The sequence below is a fragment of the Leucopleurus acutus genome, assembly GCF_964270905.1.
Source record: "Leucopleurus acutus genome assembly, chromosome: 7".
Classification (NCBI taxonomy): Eukaryota; Metazoa; Chordata; class Mammalia; order Artiodactyla; family Delphinidae; genus Leucopleurus; species Leucopleurus acutus.
The window spans coordinates 5711720-5736959 of record NC_139150.1 but is presented as its reverse complement, the minus strand read 5'-3'; the positions used below and the strand labels follow the sequence as shown (position 1 = coordinate 5736959).

At 52.7% G+C, this 25240-nt stretch overlaps 1 protein-coding gene across 2 annotated transcripts in view; it reads left to right on the top strand.

Moving 5' to 3' along the window:
• The window catches only part of FUBP3 (far upstream element binding protein 3), a 49369-nt gene extending 38418 nt beyond the window's left edge, over nucleotides 1–10951 (top strand). For both annotated transcript variants that reach the window (XM_082842743.1, XM_082842742.1), the window contains exons 13-19: nucleotides 3108–3268; nucleotides 4027–4100; nucleotides 4434–4514; nucleotides 4646–4722; nucleotides 7075–7146; nucleotides 8417–8544; nucleotides 9594–10951. In XM_082842743.1, coding sequence (XP_082698869.1) covers nucleotides 3108–3268; nucleotides 4027–4100; nucleotides 4434–4514; nucleotides 4646–4722; nucleotides 7075–7146; nucleotides 8417–8544; nucleotides 9594–9602 — 602 coding nt within the window. In that variant the 3' untranslated portion in view covers nucleotides 9603–10951. The remainder of the gene's footprint in view (nucleotides 1–3107; nucleotides 3269–4026; nucleotides 4101–4433; nucleotides 4515–4645; nucleotides 4723–7074; nucleotides 7147–8416; nucleotides 8545–9593) is intronic.
• The last annotated feature ends 14289 nt before the right edge of the window (nucleotides 10952–25240 follow it).

Here is a 25240-nt window from a genome sequence, read left to right as displayed (position 1 = left end):
CTGCTGAGAGCAGGTCTGGGGCTCGCGGAGCAGTGGGCTTAGCTTCTCTGCTCTCTAAGCAAAGCCCTTGACCTGGTGGGAAACTCATGTTCAGCATTGGGTTTTGTATTTGCCTATTTATTCCCTTTGTATGTGTTTGGCAACATATGGAAGAAATAAATACAGTTTTCTCCCTAGAGTTTCCCCAGTTTCTGTGATCACCAGACATCTCTTAGCTGTTGGAGGGGTGCTAGCATCCCGTGGAACCTGACTTGGGAACGTCTTCACCGGCAGAAAGCTGAGGCTGGCGAGGCACATCCTCACGAGCCGGCACAGGGCTGGGATTCCTCCTGTCCCTCTCATTCACCTCCCGGAATCTGCACTGGGTCCCACTCCTGGACAGTGTGTGTTTTATGCTCTTCTAAAATGTTTCTCTCTTGTATCCGTGTTGTCCCTGGGTGGTTAACCTCTCAGGGGTGTAGGAACGACGTAGGTTTGTTTTAATTTTCTGGCAGGGCGTACATGCTGGGAGGTGTTTAATGGACATTGTTGGCTGCCCAAATGCTGTGATAAGTCAGACGTGCTGCCCAGGCCATCAGCTGGCCTGCTGCCATGAGGTTAAATCCAGCTGATGCCTGGAGTTCAAGAATCAGATCTAGGTTTTTCTGTGCTTTTGGAGAACCGTTTTGTCAACGAGGTTTTCATGGGAAGTGTCATCTCTAGACCTGGCAGAGCCTTTCTGTCTTCACTGTGATAGTTCCTCCTAGTCAGTGAAACCTCGGTACTCACAGGACAGTCGCTCATAGTTTGTCCTCTACAAAGTCATCCTGAGCGATCCCCAGAGGGAGGAGACAGCAGAACGTAGCAGTAACTGATGCTGTGTCCTGGTGCCCCAGTAGCAGCCTTGGGAAGCCAGGCTAAGTTTCGTTGAGGCAGGAGCAGAGGCCTTTCTGTAACTCCCCGCCCCAGGGGCTGGGTGTGAGGTCTTCCTGTTTCTTGGGAAAGGCGTGGGGTGAGGGGAGCCACACGCAGGCAGGCCCTGCAGCCCTTGGACAGACGCTGCACCTCCCTGGGCCCCTGCTGGATTTCCATGATAAATACAGCAATAGTGACAGATAGTGTGGCCAGCCCTGCTCTTGTCAGCCCAGCCTTTTAGCAGGTTTGATTAATTGCTTTACGATTTCACATCCAGCCGGGGGCCACTGGTGGGTCGCTTCTGCCCCCCGTCAGGTGGAAGAATGGGGCAGGCTGCTGAATGAGCCTGTAGACGGCCACCATGTGCCAAGCTGGCGACCTCCTCTTAAAGGAAGATGAACTTAAATTAACTCCTTCCGGCCCCGTGCAGTTTTGCGGTGCCTCCTCGCCTTATTAGCATGGGCCTGAGGCCTCAGGGAGGAGTCTGGGGCTGCTGGTCCAAGTGCCTGATGGAGGGGAGCCGGTCTGGGCCCGTGGGGACCGAGTGGTCTGGGCAGAGGGTGGGGTGGGGGTCCCTTCAAGTGCTGGGTGTGCAGTGGGAAGGTCTCCGCCTACTCTTGGCTCCTCGGCGCTCCCTAAGAACACTCTTGCCTAGGAGCCAAGCTGCTTGCCTTTCCTGATGCCAAGGAGGTAGAATTCATGACCTGAGTGAAGGTGGGTAGTTGTGGGGCTGGGGGGGGGGCTTGCGCGTACCGGGAAGCAAAGTGAAGCTGCTGAAGACTGTCTGTGACTCTTGCCTTGGCTGGTGCTGCCCCTGAGACCACGTGTTTGCTCAAGGCTCAAGGTGTAGACGACACAGGGACCCCTCGCCTAAACTGCAGCAGACCTTTAGGGAAACCATGCATACAACACTGTGGTCTGCTGGGCTGTTCTTTTTTTTAATTTGCTTTTAAATTTAAAACTACCCTAAACCGAGCTAACATCCTGTCCAGACTAACGTTTGAACCAAGCTTTCTTGAATGGCGACTGTCTCCTGGTTTCCTTACTATGGTGTAAGGGCCGCTCACACTTCCTTCAGGAAGAATGGCCGGACCCAGGCTCCACCTTTGCATCCTGACCCTCGTAGAATCCCATCATGCTTTCTGGATGAGATGAGCCGTGCCTGCTCTTGGTGTCCCTTACTTACCTACTCCTCGATGCTTTTGTTCAGACGTGGCTTTCCAGCAGGGCCGGTGGAGGGCAGGTTGGGAGTTTGAAGGATTGTGGACGTGTTACAATGAAACGAGAAATGTCACTGCAGCTTAGTTTCGACTCTGGGTGGGGAGGGGTGACACAGAGACTGGCCTTTAGTCTTCGCTTTGACCCTTTGGGGCTCCCTGGTACCCTGCGTCAGATTTTATACACATCGTCTTTTTCCAGTTCTGCAGAACTCTGTGCTCCAAGTTTTCCTAGAATTCTGGCTCCGCCACCCCAATTGAGCAGAGCTGATCTGTAAGTTCTGTGAAATTTGAAGAGAAGAATCAAACCATTGTTACACTGGTGGAGCTTTTGTTACGCAAATTTCATTAAGAGACTGGGACTCTCACAGGTTTTTCAAAGAGTCCAACTACATTTTCATTAGCCCCACTCCACCCAGGCCTCTGTGACCTCCATTCTCAGGCTGCCGCTCTGTCTAGACCTGTCCCCCACCCACGCAGGAAGAAGAGACTTGAGAAGAGACAGGATGGGATATTAAAGGCTTGAGTGGGCTGTGGGTATTGTTGGGGCCTGTGGCCGTCTGTTTGACCTGTGGAGGGCGGGAGACAGCAGTGCGGTGGCCCACACCGGGGCTGAAGGCCCGCATTGTGCCATGGAGGGGCCATCAGGTCACCATTCTCATGCTGAGAAGGATGGGGTGCCTTCTCCGGAGCTGAGCTCACTGTGTGCAGATCTGTGGGCCAAGGCCCAGACCTGGTTTCTGGGCCACTCCAGGCCTCTGCATAGGACACTGAGATGGAGACCAGCTGGTGCCACGTGGTGTCATTGCGCCTCAGCTTTGCTTCACAAGTCTGGCTTCACAAATGAGACAGCTCTGGTTTTTACAAGAGCCGTTTTAAAGTATAAATGGGAAGTCCTTGTCTACTCTTAGGACGAGCACTGGTGTGCAGAAAATACCCATTCCTCCTCTGGAGGAGAGAACTGTAGTCACCTACTCTTCTGTGTCCTGCCCGCAGGGGGCGAGAACATCAAAAGCATAAACCAGCATTCGGGAGCGCACGTGGAGCTTCAGCGGAACCCGCCTCCCAGCACGGACCCCAGCCTGCGGATGTTCACCATCAGGGGCCTTCCTCAGCAGATCGAGCTGGCCAGACACCTCATCGACGAGAAAGTGGGCGTACGTACGAGGTCCTTTCCCCACCTGGGTGATAGGAGCTGGGCTTTCATTTGGATGTCCAAGGCGCCTGTTTCTCCCCAGAACCTTGTACTTCCTGTGGCTCATGGTCCTCACGTGATGTGAGGGCAACAGCCCCCTCCCACGTTGCTGAGGGGGAAGGTCGGGGCACAGGGACACCAGGGCCAGGCCCAGACGCGCAGAGCTCGCCCAGGCCACCGCAGCTCAGGCCCCGAGCCGTTGGCCCTGCAGGCGTAGATGAGCAGCCAGGGCCGGCAGCCTTCCCCCAGCACTGCCCCCGGACTCCCACTGGCATCGCCCCGGCGGCCAGCCCTGCAGGCAGCGTTCATTGACTCTGGCTTTAGTTTCAGGCACCTCAAAGCAGATAAAGAAAGGGAGTGTTGATGGAGGACAGATTGGCCACTGCTCACCTCAAAGGGGACGTAGAAGGGCAGAAAGCCGTGGGCCAGCCTGAATTGACGGGACAGTCAGCAGGTCGGTCCCTACCCCCAGGGCGACACGCTAGGGCAGTTGTGGTGGTGCCGGTATTGGCTGTGTGGTGGTATCGGTCGCTCAAGGGGCAGAAGCTGTTTCTGCAAATAAAGCCCACTGTGGGCAAGGAAGGCTAGTGCGAGTGCCACAGGGCATCTTCACTTCACTTGTCTCTCTCCCCGAAAGCTGTGGTTTGCCTCGGGGTGGGCCTGGGCAGAGGGTGCAGGCGCAGCCGACAGGAGGTGAGAGTTCCCTCTGTGTCCTGACAGGGTGCCAGTCTCGGAGCGCCCGGAGCCTTCGCACAGGGCCCCTTCAGCCAGCCACCTGCCGCGCCGCATCAGAAGTGAGTCTTTTCTTGACTGGAAGAACTCACTGCCCCCAAGGGGTCCTCCTTTTCCAGCTACTTCCAGGGAGTGCCAGCCGAAAGCCGCAAGTTCTGGGCGTGGGCAGGACTCCTCTCCTTCTCTCTTACTGGTGGTCCCTCTGGCCTGTCTGTTGCTCAGTGACCAGTGCTGGGGCGAGAGCCTTCCCAGAGGGCGGAGGGTCTTGTGGTCCCGCCAGCATCCCGTAGGAGAGCTCACCGCCCTGGGGCTGGGTGGCGGGAGCGTTTTTGTTTGTTTGTTTGTTTTTGCAAAAGCCGTTGTATTGTCTTTATTTGTTTTCCACTTTCTTTTAGCACCTTTCCTCCGAGGAGCTCAGGGTGCTTCCCAAACATGGCCGCTAAAGTGAACGGAAGCCCTCACAGCGCGCCTGTGAGGTGGGTGGGCCGCCTTTACTCCGCCCTGCCGCGTCTCCAGCAGAGGGCGCTGTGCTTGCTGCGGGGGCGGGCGCAGGGGCTGGGGGGTGGGGTGTGGCCTGCCCTGGAATGAGTCCTCTTGTCCTCCGCAGTGGTCCTCCGGCCTTCCTGACCCAGGGCTGGGGCAGCACCTACCAGGCGTGGCAGCAGCCCACACAGCAGGTTCCAAGTAAGTGACTCAGGAGGAGGTGGGATGCCTCCAGGGACAGGCCTGCTGGGCTCATCTCCAGCTGGGCGGGGACAGGGGACCCGCCTCTCTCCTGGCCCACCTTCTCAGCTGCAGCCTTCCGTCACTCTGGTCCCCCAGAAACGGGTCCGAAAGGCCTGTGGGCCCTGAGAGTGTGGTTTGACCTGAGCCCCTTCCACCGCTGCAGCCTCTTCAAGCAGCCCCGCCTAATGGGTGCCCCGCCTGCTCCCCTCCTCTGGCCTCAAGGTGGCCTTCTCCCTCTCTCCTCCCCAGCACCATCTTAGAAAAGGATTCTCTATCTCCCGAACTTCCAGAAAGCGCATGATTAGAGAATTTGCTCTCTAAGAAAACTGATTGTAAAAGAGAAGATTCTCGTTGGAATTAAACCCCCTCCCACTCTCTGGCCCCCACGTCAGCTTCAGGAGTCATCCTTGAGTTTTACTGCTGGTAGAGCCCATCTTGCACAGCCTTCCAAACAAAAACAAAAACAAAACAAAAACCTTACCTTAGGTTCTTTTGACGTCTGAAGGGCCAGCCTGGGGGTGTTTGGAAAGCGCTCTTCAGCGCATCTGCAGGCTCCCCTCGGAGCGCCAGGCTGCAGGACACGTGCTGCAGCTTTGCCCACAAGGGGCTGGGCCCGGGGTTCCACCCCTTTCCCCTTGAGCAGAGTGCTGGGTGTGAGACCCTGCCCCGGGGCGCCTGGTCAGGTTCACAGCTGGAGAAGCCCCCCCACACGTTTGGAGCAGTGCTGGGCAGCCTGAGGCATGTCCCCGCTTCTCTAGGGCTCCAGTTCTGTCATCTGTGAAATGAAGGGTTTGGATTTGATTTCTAAAGTACTTGTGAGCTCTGAAATTGCATGGTTGTGTTTGTTCCCTCTCTTCCCCCTTTCTTACTTTCTTACGAAATACCTTAAACGTGCAGAATATCTCAAAGAACTTCACCACGAACACCTACACACCACCCAGATTCCACCCTCCCCATTTCACTGTGCTCACTTAGCCCGCAGCCCGGGCGTGTTTCGCTTCCTCCTGTTCCATCAGAGAGCACCCCCAGGGTGGGAGGCGACCCAGATAGGGTTCCCCAGTGCCCATCGCCCAGGACAGAGGACCTGGGAGAAGCCCTAGACTGTGGGGAGGCTTTGCGTTGAAGCTGCAGGGGACACGTCCGCCTCCGTGCAGGGGGCAGTTCCCGCAGAGCCCGCCCCGCTGCCTCCTAGGCTAGGCGGGCGAGGAGTTGGCAAAGGTGCGCGCGCTGAGCGAGCGGAAACGCAGCTGGCGCCTGCGCCGCGCACCACGCGCCAGCCTTCGCCTGCGGTGTCGCTTGCTTCACTCAGGGGAATGGAGAATTGGTTTGGGTCCGAAGAAAAATCCCACTTGCCCACAGCCTCCGTGTCTGAGGGGGCAGTTCCTGCTGCCGCGTTGCCCAGGCCTTGCCTTCTCCTGGTGCCGGCGTCCAGCTCCGAGTCCCATCCTGCCGCAGCGCGGGGAGGAGGGGTCCCCACACACACCGACTGTCCTCGTGCCTGCGCCCCTCCTCAGCCTTGAGGAAATTAACTCTTGGGGAAAGCATTGTGCCGTGAAATGTGTTTTTGAGCACGTCCTTCCTGCCTGCTGCAGGCTGTGATTCTAACCGAAAAAAAGGACGTGCCGGCAGGGGGTGCCCTTGGCAGAAGGAGGGTCCCGACTTCCAGCTGTGGTCAAGTCTTTTAAACACTACCCGCCCCCCGTGCCCCTGGGCAGGCTGCTGCTCTGCTCCCCCCAGCCCAGCCTTTCTGCCCCCAGTGATGTGGAGAGGAGGGCGGGGATGACCCCCAACACGTCCTCGCCCTCACCCTGGACAGGCGCGAGGCTGGGGGTCAGGTGTGTACCCTGTCTCCTGTCGTCACCTTGAGCGCAGTCTCTGGACACTTCCCCTGTGTGTCCCCTGTAGTTCTCGTCGTGCAAAGGCAAAGCCATCAGTCCTTGAACAGAAGGGCCAGGGAAAGGGAGTGGTCAGCGCCATTCGGATTCTTTGTCGGTTTGCAGGCCAATCCAGGGAGCCGCAGACAGCACTCTGGCCCCGGGGGCTCTGCTCCTGGCAGCCCAGAGTCCCCGACTGAAGGGAGTTGAGGCCCTGCCTGCTGGTCGCCTTGCCGGGGCAGCTGTCTGCCAGCCCCAGCCTCGCTGGCCTGGGTGGAGGCCCTCTTGGGGGTCGGCCTGGCTCCTCCCCCAGCCCCCCCACCCCGGGCCACAGGGGCAAGGGAGTGAGTGCAGAGAGCAGGGCCTGGAGCCTGCGGGCTGGGGGCCGAGGCCCCGGGAGCCCGGAGGCCTGACTGCTTTTGTGTTCTTCGCCCAGGCCAGCAGAGCCAGCCGCAGAGCAGCCAGCCCGACTACAGCAAGGCCTGGGAAGACTATTACAGAAAACAGAGTGAGTGCGCTGGTCCTTCTTAACAAGCGGCTCCCCGGCCACACAGCCCCCAGGACTGTAGACCTCAGAGGCCGTGGCTCCCTGACCCCTTTTTCTCTTTCCCGCTTTCCCTGTGTGAGTCGCATCTCCGCGTCCACCTTTGCCACCCTCTCCCCACGTGTGCCTGTCAGGGGAGACGCGCGGTTGTCCTTTGCCGTCCTCCAGTCCTCGCGCTTCTCTCCTGGACTCTAAAGGGCCCGGAAGGGCATGGCACCTACCCTCAGGGACAGTCCCGGCCTTGGCCGTCCACTTGAGAACCACCTGGTTAGGACTCAGACCAGCCGGGAGCCGTTTCCTGACTGCCTTGCGGTCTTGCCGCTGCCCGGCTCTAAGGCCGCTTCAGGACAGGTGAAGAGGAAGGGCGCGGTGAGACTCAGAGCAGGGAGTCGAGGGTCGGAGCGGGTGCTGAGTTGCTTTTCTTCCAAAGTAAGCTCTTTTCCTAACTGTGCCAGTTTTCTTAACTAAGCCAGTCTTTTTAAAAAGAGGAGGAAACCTAATCACAACCAAAAACAAAAAAAAATACCCTAAGTGAATCATTTAAAATTAGTACTAAGGTCTCTGGTGTGAATCCCAAAACTGCTGAACCAGAATGTTTGGGTATTGTTGGAAGGAGGTGTCTCACGTATCTTGAGTCTGAAGGGTGTTACTTGCTAGTTGGAAGAGCTCAGGTCATAGGCCGTCAAAGAAATGTTCACCCTGTGTTTGGGATCATTACCAGGTCAGTACCCTTCTGGGGGCCAGGGTGGGGGTCAGGGAGGTCACCGTCACCTGGAGCACCTGGTGAAAGTCTTCCCAGAGCCCCCCATCCAGATTCCCAGACACGCGTGGGCCGGGATGCCCCGCGCAGGTGCACACACCCCCGTGCCGGGGCACCCGCTTTCTCGCCCTCCCTCCTCCCTCACTGGCCCAGGGCACTGACTGGGAGCCGGCAGGACAGGCAGACAGATGCAGAGAATGTGATTCTGGAGAGAGAAGACAGACACGAAGGTCTTGTAGGAGTGGAGCGGGGGCCGGCCGAGGAGAGGCTGATAACCGCGCTTTCTGCAGCAGTGCTCGGGCAGAGCAGTCCTGGCGCACTCGCTGAGGGGTCTGGAGGGAGAGCGTGAGCATCGGGCGCTTGTCCCGGATGCCCCCGAGGCTTTGGGAAGGGATCCTTCCAGGCTGACGGTGTCCTTGCCTCCCACAGGCACGTCCCTGCTGCCAGTAACCCGTGCTTTGCTTTGTCCATCAGGTCACGCCGCCAGCGCCGCTCCTCAGGCCAGCTCCCCGCCGGACTACACAATGGCCTGGGCGGAGTATTACAGACAGCAGGTCGCGTTCTACGGGCAGACATTAGGGCAGGCTCAGGCCCACAGCCAGGTCTGTAGCCGGTCCAGCACTGCCAAGACTTCCCAGGCCAACCCCGACCCCCCCCCCCAATTCTTCTGCGTGTGCCTGACCCTGGGGCCCGAGCACAGGGGGAACCGCGTGGGCCCCGGCACTGCTCAGCACGGCCGCCGTCTGCAGAGCACCCCGCGGCAGCCTCCCTGGCCCCCTCCTCGCCCCAGACAGGACAGGTTTGAGCCAAGTGGAAGAACTGTTTGGGCAGAGCCCCTACCAGGACGAGCCTGATCTTCCCTCAAATCCAGACCCAGAGCGCGGTGCTGAGTGGCACTCAGTTTCCTCCTCTGGGCCCCAGGTCCCCCAGCTGTAAAGGAGCGTGCCGAACTTAGCTGACCCTGGGCAGGCGTGGCACCAGCTAGGGAGTAAGACCAGCGCTGGGGTCACTCCCCAGGCCTGTTCTTGAAAAGGGTGGTGTGGCCAGGCCGTCACGCTTGTCCCCGGGCAGCAGAGAGGGGCAGCAGGAGTAGGGCTAGTCCACACCCTCTGAAGGCTGGGCCCTGCCTGGAAGCCTGGAGGGCTCTGTCTATAATCAGAGGCCCAGAATGGTTTTCTTATAAATGCACAGAAGAGGACCAACTGCTCCCGCAGGTCACATCTCAGGTGCATTTTTCAGGCCATCAGTGCTGACTGATGCCAGTCTGGCCCCTATGGACAGCGTGTCAGTTACCACAGGCCCTGGACCCAAGGCCAGTCGTTCACCTCACTGCCCAAATGGCCCTCTGTGCCTGGGCCTGGTGGGAACAGGTGGCGGGGTGGTAGGTGACTGAGAAGAGGCATCACTCGCTCACTCCCCTCTCCCCGCCCAGCATCCCCTGTGGAAGGAGGTGCCCCGGGGCCTCCTGTACGAGAGAGGTTTTGTCTGGGCCAGATCCCATGACGAGGCCCGGAAGGATGGCGCGTGCCCGCGGGCGTGCGTGTGTGCATGTGTGTCAGCTCCTGTCACCTCCCTGCAGACAGCCCCCGACCTCAGGCCAGCACTTGAGAACTCGCCGTCAGACTAACTGCTCTCCCCCTTCCTTCCACAGGAACAGTAGGACAGTGGCCTGCAGCCCCCTTTCCCCGCCGCCCCCGAAACCATTGTGAGCAAAACCTATTTGTAACAGAGGTTTTTAGATGTGCAAACCCTTTTGATGAAGAACCTTTGTTTTGTTCTGTGAAACACTATATTTAGATTAACAGAATTTTTCTAAAAATCGGGAAAATCAGTTACTAAAAATTGCTGATAATTTTTGTTTTGTTATTTTTGTTTGTTACTTCAAATGTGTAAGCTCTGGGATTCTTTTTGGAGCAATACCTGCAAATTCGGGCACCAGAATGTGCCGCAGAGCAGTGACATTTCAACATGGTGTGTTTTTGTTTTGTTTTGTTTGCATGTCTTTTTATTTACAGTTTTTTCTGTTGCAACAGAAAGTGGCTTGGAAGTCTTAGGTGGCTTGTAACAAATTCTTTAAAAAAATTGTTAAACAGTATTTAAATATTCTTAAATGTGTAAATTCATTAAATGTTTTACTTCTAATTTCTTGTATCTTGGCTGTCTGGTTTTATTGCATTTTTTAAAAAACTGAACTATTATGTATTGTAATTAATTATGTGAATTCTGAATTGAGACAGATAATTGTATTGCTGTCCAACAGGGCTCGGGAGGGGGCATTTTATAGGGTTTGTATAATTTCTAGAGTTCTAAAGGGGTAATAATATAAAAATGTGTTTGTGTGTTTAGCAGACGTTTTTTCATGTCTCCATTACCTACCGATTGCAATTGTGTATCTAAGACCTCCAAGCTTGTTTTAAAAACAAAACAAAAAAACCTTTCTCTATTCTCTCAGAAATATAAATACTGTTATTTTTAATATTAAAAATAAATTCAATATAACTTTTAACAAACACTGTGGAACATTAAACCGCATAAAAATGTAGTAACTATTTTTTAATTCCAAGGTGTTTTTTGCTTTTTTCTTTTAAATATTTTCTTAATATTTGTCAAATTAACTAGATGAATAAATAAATCTAGCATTAACCACAATATGAATTAAATGATTTTGATTTAATAAAAGGGATAATATGATTTCCAGTGTTTACTGTAGCGTATCTTGTACAGATAACATGTATTTTTAAAGGAAAGAAAAACGGAATTGAAGCTATTTTTTCTTGCGTTTTTCAATTGACCTGGGGGACATTCCGTTTGAGATATACTGAAGTTACAGTGTCTGGGGTTTTTCTCCTTATTTTCCTTATAATGCTTGAAATGTCTAACTCTTAAAAAAGGCAATTGGAAAATGTTATGCATGTTGTTTTTTAAAAAAAGTGTTGTTTTTATTGGACTGACAATTCATTTTACACTCTACATAATAAAATTTCCACGAGACACCTTGTGGGCAAAGTACTTTTAGTCTGTTTGCTCTCCGTTTGCTTGTCCCTCCTGCTGCCCCTGCCCGCTGCCCCCGAGATAAAGGCGAGGATTCTGGCCGCTCTTGGCCGATCGTCTTGCGCGATGTCGGCCTGACCCAGCTGGTGCACAGCCTGCGTCTGTAACTACTTCGTTAAGTTAATTTTATCTTCATGGCTTTGTATAATCTAACGGTTTTAACTCGAGAGCCGTGGTTACCTCAGCCCCTCTTACCTGTCACATCTGCTCATCTCTTGATGTGGGTGTGACACCAAGAAGTCAACCACGAGGTTCCTTGCGCAGAGGTGCTGCCATCCCAAGTGGAGCTGGAAGATTCATTGAAGGGGGTCAGCGCGGCTCGCCCTCTCCCTTCCACACACCTCCCCACACGTGCGCCTGAGAAGTGGGGACCGAAGCAGTCAGTCTGGCCCGCAGCCTGCTCCCTCCCTGTGTGGGTGCTGTTTACTCTCAGCCCTGGACCGGCTGTGGGACCCTGAGCTGCTGAGAGAGCTGGAAAGTGCCGGTGCTCATTTTGTTTCACTGTTTTCATTAAGGAAACAAAAAGGGGGTGTCCTTACCCATAGGTTGAAACCACCGTGGAGGGTCCTGTGGTTTCAGGACACACGGGGACAGTGTGGGCCCTGGACTGCAGGGTTATTGAGGAGCAAAGGAGATCGGCCTTCAACTCCTTTTTTTCCTGCTTCCTTGCCCGTTGATGGAAGCAACCGGCTTTGAGCACAGCTCTCCCCTTGACTGTGAACGTGCCCTGCCTCTGCCGCTCGCTGTACACGGAGGCCTCTCTTCATTCGGACACAGTGCTGCTAGGAGGATCCTGTTAGAACCCTCCTTATGGCTCATTCTCATGTGTGTGTCTCCAGTTCTGGTCCCTTTTCTTTTCTCTACCCCAGGCTCTAAGAGGAGGGGAAAAAAAGCATCTGTGGCTTCTTTAGGCCAAAAAGGGGTATGGAGAGCGGCCCATCTGCAGCCATTCTGAGGCCTGTTGAGAGCCGGAAGATAAAAAGGAGATGTGGCATCTTTAACTACACCTCTAGAGAATCGAGTTTGACGTTGAGAAATTGAATAGTAAAAGCCACTTGGAAGGAAGGAGGGGTCGAGCCAGAGGAGGGCATAAACGCTGATGATGGGAAAGGGAATTAGGGAGAGGGCATTACAGAGAAGGCTTCCTTCTAATTCATCTTCCAAGCTCTGTGCCAAAACAGCATTTGGCATGGTTCACAGGGAGCGACTGTGTGATAATGAACCCTAAGGTGTCCCTTAATTGAAGACTGAGCATTGCGGTTTGTGCCAAGAGTCATAAATGGTGCAGGCTTGCAGGAGGACGCATTTTCTTAAATGTATCGGTGAGTACAGATTAGCGCTTGTCCCCAGTGAAATGCCCATACTATAAATTATGGAAATCTCTCTCTCTCTCTCTCTCTCTGTCTGTCTGTCTCTCTCTCTCTCTCTCTCTCTCTCTCTCTCTCTCTCCCTCTCTGATGCAGCCTTTTATTGAGGCACGGGGGAGGAGAGGCGGGGTGCAGTCCAGCAGGAGGCTGGGGGAAAGTTTGCAAGCATATGAAATTTGGCCTCTCATTAACATGGCGCCCACGGAAGATGGTTTTCATCAGCAGTCTGGTGTCCTGGAAGGCTGAAGTGCTTGAAATGTACCAAGTTCAGCGATTGTGTTCCATTAAGAAAGCTGCATGGTCATCACGGAAGGGACAGTGTGTGTGTTGGGGGAGGCAGGGGAGGAGGGCGGGTGCCCAGTCTGTCTGCAGAACTCTCGCCCCACCTCCCGTACTCCATCACACTTGCATGCTTGGGCTCTGCTAGCCGCCCAAGCTCCGGATCCAAAGACCCAGCTGGGCTGTTCCCAACCCACCCAAGAGTTTGGGCTGAGGGCGGGGAGTCCGCCAGTCAGTGTGAAACCAGAGGCTAACCCTGGTCTCAGGTAGGAGGTGCAGTCTTCCCAGTGTCCCTCTCAAGAGGTGACCCTCCACGATGTCCTCCTGCAGCCCCCACAGTCAGGTTGGCTGGGGTACAGATGGCGTGTTGCAGGGCTTGGTCCAAGAGGGAGTTTGGACGCCACGGGGCCTCAGCCTCTAGCTGGCTACGGCAGCACTGTTTCCCGAGCCCACTTCCGGCCCACTGGGGCCCAGCTGGGGTTTTTAAGATGGGCTAATGCAAATGGCCCTGATAGACTCTTCGACATTAATGGCCAGAAAGTGGGTTGACGCTCAATTCCGCGGGGCGTGCCGGTCCTGGGTCCGCATCTTGGGTGGGTGGAAGGGCAAGTGAAGACAGCCCTGAAACAATGGGAATCTTCGCTGGCCTTTGTCTTGAGGGCCTTTTAGTAGCATCTACCAAGAAAGTTCTGGCCCTTCCCAGGCATCTCCTTTGCTAGGGTTCTCCACACGTAGGGTGGTAGGCAGGTCTGTTCTTCCCGTTTCACAGACGAGGGCTCAGAGTCCAAAGCTAAGTCAATTGCCCTTATCCACACAAGTACATGGGGTTCTGGGCCAAGTTCTGTGCTGCCCTTCACCTAGGACTTCAACAGAGAGCATCACGATTGCCCACAGGGGGCTCATGGCCAAGCAGGGGGACACGGCCATCGCCACCAAGTGAGACAGTTGATAAGATGAGGACACAGCCCTGAAAGTTAGTGCCGTGTGCCAACCACGGGTCAGGCCCTGTCACTGCATTGCAGTCAATCATCATCTCTGATTCCGTATTTGCAAATTCACCTACTCACTAAAAATTATTTATAACCTTAAAATCAACACTCACCGCACTTTTGTGGTCATTCCCAGAAAAAAAAAAAAATTGAGTCGCCCGCTGCTCGCGTTCCCAGCTGAAATGAACCAGGCAAACGCTCTGCCTTCCCGTTCCAGCTCCTGTTCCAAGCAAGGGTCCTCCCGGCAGTCTCTTCAGTGCCGTGTGTTTTGCATTTTCGTGCTTTCCCTTGGTTATTTTGCGTTTAAAATGACCCCTAAGCCTAGTGCTGTCTAATGATGTCCTTTACAGAGAAGATACAGGTGTTAGACAAGCTTTGCTCAAGCGTGAGTTATAATGCTGCTGGCTGAGAGCTCAACGTGAATGAATCGACAATATATGTTAAATAAGATGGCTTTAAACAGAAACACACATAAAGCAAAGTTATGTGCTGGTTGGTTGATGGAAAAATGCGATGAGCCTGTATTTCCCTGAGGAGCCAGGGTTCAGTATTCGCTGGTCCAGTTTCTCTGCAACTTTATAGAGCATCACACAGCAAGTAACAAGAACGGCCAACACCTTACTTCCCCGTAAGAGCCTCATGGCCCTGGGGACCCACCTGGGAGATGAGGAAACAGGTTTGAACAGGTTCTTGCCAGAGTCCTGGCTGTGGAGGTGACAGAGCAGGGCTCAGCCCTCAGTCGGACTGCAAAACCGGCCCACTTTGCCACTCCGAGGACAGAAACGGACACATATGCAAGGGACACCTAAGTTGGTTCTAGAGGGACCTAATGGGTTCAGCCCACCGGGGGGCACAGACTGGAAGATTTAAAGGTACAAACCCAAGCTCCACTACTCAACAGTTTCCTTATCTGCAGCGGGAATAATAACTACCTCCCCGATCACAATGACGCGTATGTAAAGCCCTTGACACCTGGCTTATCATAAGCTCTCACACAGTGGTAGCTCATAGTAGTAACTGAGTCCAGGGCCTCTGACTGCTTTGGTGGCTTCTTCTGCTCCCGTCTGAGCACCAGGACAGACCGTGTGACCTGAAACAAATGCCAGCCTCAGCACGAACCCTCTAAGCTTCTCCTGGGCTCCCTTGGTCTCCCCAGGGCACATGATCTCAGGTCCAGCTCGCTGGTCCCCTGAGGTCCGGGCAGCTAGGCCATTAGAAAGGAGCTGCCCCCGAGGGGTGGTTGAGGACCAGGCCCACCCCCGACCCCAACACACAGGTGGGTAGGTGACGGCTTGGGCCAGTTGTTCGGTGATTCCAGGCTGCTCAGTATTGGCCCACAAGACGCCGTTTAAGGAAACCCTCTACGGGAATGCCCTGGTGGTCCAGCGGTTACGACTCGGCGGTGCCACTGCCAGGCCTGGGTTCAATCCCTGGTCGGGGGACTAAGATCCCTCAAGCTGCACGGCGCGGCCAAAAAAATTAAAAATAATAACAAGGAAAACCTTTTCAAGCACATCAAAAAGGAATATGTGATCCTTGGGTCTCTCCCTCTTGCATCAGATTCTCTAATCCTGACTTAGCTGGGAAGCAGGTACCTTGGCCCCTGAGCAGGGACCTGAGCCCCCCACCTGTCCCAGCTGTCACTCACTGCCAGCCACTCTGCTGCATTCAGACCAAGCCCCCAACGTCCCCGTACCTTCCATTCACTGGGGTGTGGTCAGATGCTTGCAGCTGCAGCTCTGTGTTTAAGAGAAGGATGACGATCAAGATTGGGTGCGGACAGGACAGGGATCAGAGTTCTGTCCTGGGGCTTGATGTCATGCCCCGAGGTCACCTGTCTGAGCGTATTTACTGAAAGGTTCTTCCCCAGACCTGCCTTTTCCTCAGTCAAGGGGAGACAGCGAGCAACTGCGGCATCCACGGTCCTGGCTTTTGTTCCCTGCTTGGATGTCTCACTTGCTCTGTGACGAGCAGATCACGTCTCTTCATCTCAGTTTGTCTTCGGGAACCAGACCACACCAGTGGTTTCCGAATTGTGTTAGTGTCCCCCAGTTGTTCAATTCCAATTCCAATAAAATGCATTCAATGTCTTTAAACATTTTCCATTATAATGTTTTGAAACACCATGCACTCAAGCATGTTATATGCTGAATTTCCATTTGTTCAATCTGCTTGTCTATCTTTGTGTCAGTGCGATGCTGTCTTAATTACTGTACATTTATAGTGAGTCCTTCAACTTTCTTGTTCTTCAATATTGCCCTGGCTATTCTCAGCTCTTTGCATTTCCATAAAAATTTGAGAAGCAGTTTATCAATGACTTTAAAGCTACTGGGATTCTGACTGGGACTGCACTGAATCTATGGGAAGAACTGACAACCTAAAAATATCGAGTCTTCCTATCCATGTATGTGGTATATCCCTATCTTTTGTTTAGTTCTTTGATTTCTCTCTATAATTTTAGTAGTTTTCGGTATAGAGGTCATACACACCTTTCTTTCCATTGACTCCCAGGTTTTTTGATATTTTGCTGTTATCGAAAATGGTATTTTTTTTAAAAAAAAAAAAAGTCATGGGGCTTCCCTGCTGGCACAGTGGTTGAGAAACTGCCTGCCAATGCAGGGCACACGGGTTCGAGCCCTGGTCTGGGAGGATCCCACATGCCGCGGAGCAACTAGGCCCGTGAGCCACAACTACTGAGCCTGCACGTCTGGAGCCTGTGCTCTGCAACAAGAGAGGCCGCGACAGTGAGAGGCCCGCGCACCGCGATGAAGAGTGGCCCCCGCTCGCTGCAACTAGAGAAGGCCCACGCACAGAAACGAAGACCCAACACAGCCAAAAATAAATAAATAAATAAAAATTTTAAAAAAAAGGTCATGGACTTCCCCGGTGGCGCAGTGGTTGAGAGTCCGCCTGCCGATGCAGGGGACACGGGTTCGTGCCCCGGTCCGGGAAGATCCCACATGCCGCTGAGCGGCTGGGCCCGTGAGCCATGGCCGCTGAGACCGCGCGTCCGGAGCCTGTGCTCCGCAACGGGAGAGGCCACAGCAGTGAGAGGCCCGCGTGCCGGCAAAAAAAAAAAAAAGGTCATGAAGAACTTAGGGGTAAGATGGGAATAAAGACACAGACCTACTAGAGAATGGACTTGAGGATATGGGGAGGGGGAAGGGTAGGTTGTGACAAAGCAAGAGAGAGGCATGGACATATATACACTACCAAACGTAAGGTGGATAGCTAGTGGGAAGCAGCCGCATAACACAGGGAGATCAGCTCCGTGCTTTGTGACCGCCTGGAGGGGTGGGATAGGGAGGGTGGGAGGGAGGGAGACGCAAGACGGAAGAGATATGGGAACATATGTATATGCATAACTGATTCACTTTGTTATAAAGCAGAAACTAACACACCATTGTAAAGCAATTATACTCCAATAAAGATGTTAAAAAAAAAAGAAAATGGCATTTTTAAATTTCATTTTCAGTTTCTTTGTTGCTGGTGATAGAAATATAATTTACGTTTACACATTGACCTTGATTCCAATGACCATACTTAAATTCCTTGTTAATTCTAATAACTTGTAGATTCATTTGGCTTTTCTATTTCAGAATCATGTCATTTATAAATAATGATGGTGTCATTTTTTTGCATTCCAACTTTTATGCCATTTGTTTCTTTTTATTGCTTCCTTGCAAGGCCAAGACTGCCAGTACATTGTCAACTGAAAACAGTGAGAGTGGACATCCTGGTCTCGTTTGCATTCTAAGGGAACACTTTCAATAACTCACCATTAGTTATATGTTGTACATTTGTCGTATATACCTTTTATCGGGTAAGGAAATTTCCTTCTGTTTCTAGTTTGCCAAAAGTTTTATCATGAATGGGTGTGGAATTTTTCAAGTGCTTTTTCTGCATCTATAGACAGCATCTCATGAATAATCTCCTTTTTAATTTTAATATAATGAATCACATTGATGGATTTTCAAATGTTAAACCAGCCTTGCACTCCTAGAATAAACTTCACTTGGTTGTAATGTGTTACCTATCCTTCTCGTGTATCATCGGACTGATTTGCCAATATTTTTGTTTAGGATTTTTGCGTGTATATTCATGAGAACAATCGGTCTATAATCGACACCATAATTTAACCCACTGAAGACCTGAGACATGCCCACTCATGCTCCCAGCTTAACCCACTTCCATTTGGGTGATGCCACCACCGTTCACATTCCTGATGAGGAACGTTCTCGCTCTGGGCTGCTCTTTGAATTCAGGCCTGCAGGTATCTGCTCCAGCACAATCGTACCAAAAAGTTCATCGCTCCGTTTATTACTGAGTTCCATGCTCAGCTAGAAGCGAGGCAGATCATCTCACCATGGCCAGTGGTCATTGTGCAGTTAACACCCACAACTCATATCGCTAGAGCACCAGCCGTACTCAAGGCACTGTGCTTGGCCCTGGGGAGGAAAGCAAAGCCACTTCTCCCCTTACGGAGCTTGCCATCCAGGAAAGCTGGCAGTGGCTACTTAGCAACTCAGCTTTGAGACAAAAAGTTCTTCCTACACCTTCCCTTTGAATCTTCTGAATTTATTAAAGACTATTTAAAATAACGAGGTAGGGCTTCCCTGGTGGTGCAGTGGTTGAGAGTCCGCCTGCCGATGCGGGGGACACGGGTTCGTGCCCCGGTCCGGGGGGATCCCACATGCCACAGAGCGGCTGGGCCCGTGGTCCACGGCCGCTGAGCCTGTGCTCCGCAGTGGGAGAGGCCACAGCAGGGAGAGGCCCGTGTACCGCAAAAACAAACAAACAAGGTAAAAGCAGTTTTAATACTGTGGTCCTTAGCAACTGCTTATTTGTCTGAATCGAGGTCACACGCACCGTGTGCAACCGATTCAGAAATAACGTGGGTGTTGTGGCTCACGTGAAACTCATCCCCAAACTCCTTGTTTTGATTCCATCACCAGCCTCACTGATGTCGTGGACTGACTGGCAAGTAAGATGTAGATGTGAACTTATTCATCTCTTGCTATTTAAATGTCACTTGTATCTGTTTTCTTTGGTTTTCTGCAGTTTGAATATGTTATGCCAAAGTGTGGCGTCTTTTGTGTGTTTGTTTTTTTGTAGTTGTTTGTTTCGTTTCTTGGTTTTTTTTTTAAATTTATTTCATTCATTTCTTTATAAATGTTTTGTTTCTTTTTGTTTGCTTTGTTTTGGGGTTTTGTTTTTTGTTTGTTTTAATTTTTATTTATTGATTTTTGGCCGCGTTGGGTCTTCGTGGCTGTGCGCGGACTTTCTCTAGTTGCGGCGAGCGGGGGCTACTCTTCATTGTGGTGCACGGGCTTCTCATTGCGGTGGCTTCTCTTGTTGCAAAGCACGGGCTCTAGGCGCGCAGGCTTCAGTAGTTGTGGCACGCGGGCTCTAGAGCGCAGGCTCAGCAGTTGTGGCTCATGGCTTAGCTGCTCTGCGGCATGTGGGGTCTTCCTGGACCAGGGCTCAAAACCGTGTCCCCTGCATGTGCAGGCGGATTCTTAACCATTGCGCCACCAGGGAAGTCCCCGACCTTGTTATTTATCTATTTGATATACAATAGTGAGTAGTTGTTTATCCCAAGCTCCTAAATTAGGAGGGATAAATAAGGTGCCTCTCACTAATTTTTGAAAATTCTCAGCCATCATTACTTCAAATATTCTGTTCCATCTCTTCCTTCCCCTCCTCCTGGTTTCCCAACTTCACAAACATTATGCCCTTGGAGATTGTCCCACAGTTCTTGGTTACCTATCCTGCTGTTTCTTTCATTCTTTTTTCTCTTTGCACTTCAGTTTGAGAAGTTTCTATTGACGTTTTTTCAAGCTCAGTGATTCTTTCCTCAGCCGTGTCCAGTCCACTGATGAGCCCATCAGAAGGATCCCTCATTTCTGTAACAGTGTTTTCAATCTCTAGCATTTCCATTCGATTCTTTCTTAGAGTTTCCATCTCTCTGCCTATATTACCCATCTGTTCTTGCATGGTGCCCACTTTTTCTATTACAGCACTTAACATATTAATTATAGTTATTTTAAATTCCCTTTTGATAATTCCAGGCTTGGTGTCCTATCTGAGTCTGGTTCTGATCATTGCTTTGCCTCTTCAGATCGTATTTTTCCTCGCCTTTTGGAATGCCTTGTAATTTTTTGTTGGAAGCTGCACACGTTGTATGAGATGAGAGGAAATGAGGTTAATAGGCTTTTAGATGCATGTTAACCTGCCTAGGAGTTTGTAGCTGTAGGTGTCCGAAGCTTCAGATTCTCAAGTGTCTTTTTTTGTCTCCTCCCTTGACTTTGGGTTTCCCTACGTGCTCCTCCTCAGATAGAGTCTAGGACCTGCAGCTCTTTCAGCTGTAATGCACCATTAGTATACTGGGGCCCTGCTGGTGCTGTGGTGGTGGGCAGGAGATGGGGAGTAGCCTATCATCTTCCAATTAAGTGTCAGTCTTTTAAGTGCGCCTGTGTCTCAGGGCTGCTTCTCCAGTGGTAGAGCTTTTCCCTCTGCCTCCCCCTCCCTTCTCTGGCTGCAGTAATTCCAAGCAAATTCCTGTTCCCTGTTTGTTTTTTTGTTTCTCCCTTAGGTGAGACAGGAAGTCTGGAGGGGGCTGGAAGGAGAGAATTCCCTTCCCCCACGTGGGATGAGGCTCTGGGTGAACTTCACCAGGATTTCTCTCCTGTCCCCCTACCAAGGACACTAGGAGGTCTTCTCAGATCTTCTCCTGGAGAACCTGGTGGGGCTCCTGGTGGTAAAACCCATGAAAGTGCAAAAGCCTTCTCCCCCAAGACTGGGCACCCCAGGAGTTTCTCACCCTGATGCCAGTCCATACTCTGCCTTCCAGCAATTCATCAAAATTGCCATTCGGGGGCTTCCCTGGTGGCGAGTGGTTGAGAGTCCGCCTGCCGATGCAGGGGACGCGGGTTCGTGCCCCGGTCCGGGAAGATCCCACGTGCCGCGGAGCGGCTGGGCCCGTGAGCCATGGCCGCTGAGCCTGCGCGTCCGGAGCCTGTGCTCCGCGACGGGAGAGGCCACAACAGTAAGAGGCCCACGTACCGCAAAAAAACAAGTGCCATTCAGTGTTCCTACCAGTTTGTGACTCCAGGGATTCTGCTCCAGGCGAACAGATCTCAGCTGTGATCCTCCAGAGTCCCCCTTCCCTCCAGATGGCAGCGTGACAGTTTGCCTTGCAACCTCCGTTCTCTGATGGGTCCAAGAAAAACTGCTGATTTTCCATTTGTAAAGGTGAGGGTGATGACTTCCAAGTTTTCTACATGGCGGAGCTGTACCTGGAAGTCCTATAGCTGTTTTCTAATTAGATTCCTTCCTAAGATCTCATCCGAAGAAAGCATTTCACCGCTCACCCAGCATCTGGAGCGCCCCCGTCCAGGGATGTGAAAGTGCAGCTTCTCACTTCACGGTGGGGACACAGAGCTCTCACAGAACCGGGCACAGTTGGCTGGTGTCTCCGAGCACCCCCTTCATGAGAGCTGCAGAGAAGAAGAGGACATTCCAAGCAGCCGGAGATCAAGGAGGCGAGGATTTTCTCCTTGAAATCCCATGGAGAAGAGTTCTACAACTCCAGCTAGTAGCTCTCAGCCTGGGCACGAGGATACGCCTGGCTTGCTCAGAAAACATCAATATCTTGAGGGTGGAGACCAGCTGTGTCCTTTTCAGCCTCTCAATGCTCAGACAGGGCTGGCACAGTGCAAGTTCTTCGTGGATACTGGTTGAACTAAACAACCTTTAACTAACGTCTCTGGGACTGGAAGCTACCAGGGTTGGACTGACGCTGCAGGACACGACACTCCGTTGCTTCATGCTCCAGCCTCCAGGTCCAGCCCGGCACCCTGTGGGTGTGCATTAAATATTTGCATAATTAAAATAAATACATGATGTTCTGAGAGTCTGGGGTGTCCAGAAGCCTCCAGAATAAATACGATTTGTGACTTACTGGACACCTGGAGCAGCACATTTCCCTTTCATTGTAACTATACCTTATTTAACTGGTCTTCAGGTGAGTTTGTCCTCCCTGATTGCCCAAAGTCTGCCATTGGACAAAGAGGAGGGAAGAGGTGGGAGGATGTAAATGAGTCTAACGTTGAAAAATCTTGGCCTTCCCTGGTGGCGCAGTGGTTAAGAAACCACCTGCCGATGCAGGGGACATCGGTTCGATCCCTAGTCCGGGAAGATCCCACATGCTGCCGAGCAACTAAGCCAGAAAGCCACAGCTACTGAGCCCTCGTGCCACAACTACTGAAGCCCGCATGCCTTGAGTCCGTGCTCCACAACAAGAGAAGCCACCGCAATGAGAAGCCCGCACACCGCAACGAAGAGTAGCCCCTGCTCACAGCAACTAGGGAAAGCCCGCCCACAGCAACGAAGACCCAACGCAGCCAAAAATAAAATTAGTTAATTAAAAAAAAAATCTCCATCCAGCCCAGTTTAACATTCATTTCCTGACACCTCTAGAGTCTTGCATGGGGGCACGTGGAGGGCTTTCTTGTCTGGCTGTAGAGAGCAGGGAAGGCATAGAAGGGAAGGGCCCAGGCTTGGAGAGCATCCGTTACTCGCGTAGCCTCCATTTCCTCTGCTGTAAATGGGGTGAATGTTGGGACCTCCCTTGCAGAGTTGCTATACGAGCTGTTCATAGTCTCGTGTGCGTGTGCCTGGTCCAGTGCAGCAGAGGAGCAAAAGGAGCTCTCAGCGGGAGCCAGAACCACTTTATCCTCAGTGCTGCCGACGGTTTTGGAACTAGGACAGCAGTGGTGATCAGGTGCTACGGGAGAGGCATCTCTCTGTGGACAGGATACAGGCTGGAGGCAGGGAGGCCCAGGGAGTCTGGGGCCCTGGCTGGGACGAATGGGAGGAAAAGAAAAGCCTTGGGCGGGCCTGGTCCCCAGCAGTAGGTCCCTCTGGCTCAGCCTCTCAGGCCTGAGGACACCGGTCCCACTGGCTCATGTCTACTCAGGCGGGAGCATCTGTGGCTGGGCCTCGGCCTCTCTTCCCACATCCTAACCGGGCCCCAGGGTTCAGAGGATCTGGGCTCCCCTAGCTTGTTGGCTGTGCCAGCTTGCCAGGGGCTGGCTGTCCCCAGATGTCACTTTGCTGGGACACAGAAGCTCCTTCATGCCGCCCAGAGAAGGTAAGCGAGTCCAGAGGCCTCATCGTCCTTCAAGCTTGTTCACGCCATCCTGCCTGGAAGCAGGCCTATTCACCTCTGTACACTTCATGCCTAGTTCCTCCGCAGCAAGTGAAAGGTGCTTCTCTGACCACGGGAACAGCCTCTCGGCATTGGCAGACAGCGCACGGGTCCGCCTAAGTCACGACTGTGATTTAGCGGCCCCCGCCAGGAGGCTGTACGGGACAGTGGTGGAGGCCCAGCCCTAGAGTCAGGCTGCCTGAGTTTGAGTCTCAGCTCTGCTCTTCGCTCACTGTGTGTGACCATGGGCATGTCAGTGACACTGCCCCCTTCACCTTCACCTGTGATGGCAGGGCTGCAGCAGCCACCTTGTGACCATGAGAACAGAGGGAACCTCGGGCCTCTCATCCTTGACATGCTAAGCAAACTTATGCCTGCTTACCTCTGCAATCTGTTTTGTGAGAAAATAACCCACTTCCTACAGGAGCCATTGAGGTCAGGTCCACTGTGGATGGGACCAGAAGTGTTCCTAAGACACCTAAAACTTCTCTGTGCCTGTTTGCCCTTCTGGTAAATGGAAATAATTATAGCAGCTACCTCAGTGTGTTGGGGTGAGGATGGATTGAGAAACATCCATGTGAAATACTTAAAAGTACTGATACCTAGTGAGTGCCCAGCAAATGTTAATTATATTATTGTTGTGGTGGTGCTTGTGGTTTTCATTCCAACTACTTTTTGTAAGACATGGACTGGAACACAGACTCCTTAGCATAGTGATCAACTTCCTTAGCATATGGTTTCCAATGTCCCTTTGTAGGCGGTATTTGGTACCCACTTTTGTACTTTTATATTTCCCAAAATTTCAAGCATGGACATGTGTTACTTTTTTTTTTAATTAATTAATTTATTTATTTATTTTTGGTTGTCTTGTGTCTTTGTTGCTGCGCGCGTGCTTTCTTTAGTTGCGGTGAGCGGGGGCTACTCTTCGTCGCGGTGTGTGGGCTTCTTATTGCGGTGGCTTCTCTTATTGCAGAGCACGGGCTCTAGGTGCGCGGTCTTCAGTAGCTGTGGCTCGCGGGCTCTAGAGCTCAGGCTCAGTAGTTGTGGCACACGGACTTAGTTGCTCCGAGGCACGTGGGATCTTCCCGGACCAGGGCTCAAACCCGTGTCCCCTGCATTGGCAGGCCAATTCCTAGCCACTGGACCACCAGAGAAGCCCGTTACTTTTAAATGTAATAAGTTGCTAATGTTTTCGATATATCAAGTACATTCTCTATCCTATGAGCTTTTCACGCATGATGTCTTTTCTCTCTCATGACAGCTCTCCCAATGGAGTTTCTATTCTTATCCCCATTTTGCAGATAAACTGAGGCTCAGAGAGGGAAAGTGAGTGCCTTGGCTCCCGGACAGTACCTGCTGGAGTCAGAATTGGACTCGCATCCTCAGGTCTCTGGTGCCTGGGGCATCTCCTGATGGGGTCAGTGGACCCGTACATGGGCCAAGTGGTCTTTGGAGAGGGGACGAGAATGGAGACGACAGCCACAGGCATCTCCTCAGTGTCAGCTCCGCACCGGGCACATCAGGCTGCATGAGACAGGCAGGTGATTGTCCCCACTTTACAGATGAGGCCACTTGGACAGAGGCATCAGAGCCAGAGAGGTGCCTGGGAGAGGCTGCCACCACCTCTGGCCCCACCAGAGTGTGCCCCACCCCGGAAGCTGGTCAGAGAAAGCAAGGACTGGGTCTGCCCTGGTCACCTGCTCCCCCCAGGGCTTGCCCAGAGCCTGGCACACATAGGCACTCAATAAATATTTCTGGAACAAAGGAATGACCAGGGCCTCCAGGATTCCCCATGAGGCCAGAGATGGTGTGGGTGGCAGTGGTCACGGTGGCAGGGAGCTGCGCCTTTAGGGCTCAACTCCCTGTGCCAACCCTCTCTGCTCTGGGGACATCCCAGGGGTAGAGTGAGCAGGTGCAAGGGCCCGGAGATGGAGGAGGAAGGCCAGCAGGCTGAGTGTGGGGTAGGAAGGGCCTCTGGAGAAAGGAAGGGGCATGAGTGAGTCAGGTATGCTTCCTTCTGGCTGCCCCTAGACTCACAGGAGCGGCAGAGAGCTGGTGAGGGTGAGGGGCCAGGCGAGAGGGCCTGGAGAAAGACGGGCAGGGAAGGGGCCCGCCCGCCTCCCACCTATCCCACCCGACCCCCCCTTCATCTTTCCTGCCTGTTTTCATCGACCCCTCCCCCACTTCCACACCCTCTCCCAATCTCTGTGTCTGAGGCACCCCCATTCCTCCCCATTCCTGCCTCTCTAACTCTCAAAGAAATCTCCCCAAGCCTCGGGCTCCTTTGGAATGCCTGCCTCCACTTCCTTCATTTCTCTGTGTCCTTGTGTCTCCAGGTCTCAGACTGATTTTTATCTGGATCCTTCCATCTCGGCGTCTCTGCCTCAGTCTCCCTCCACCT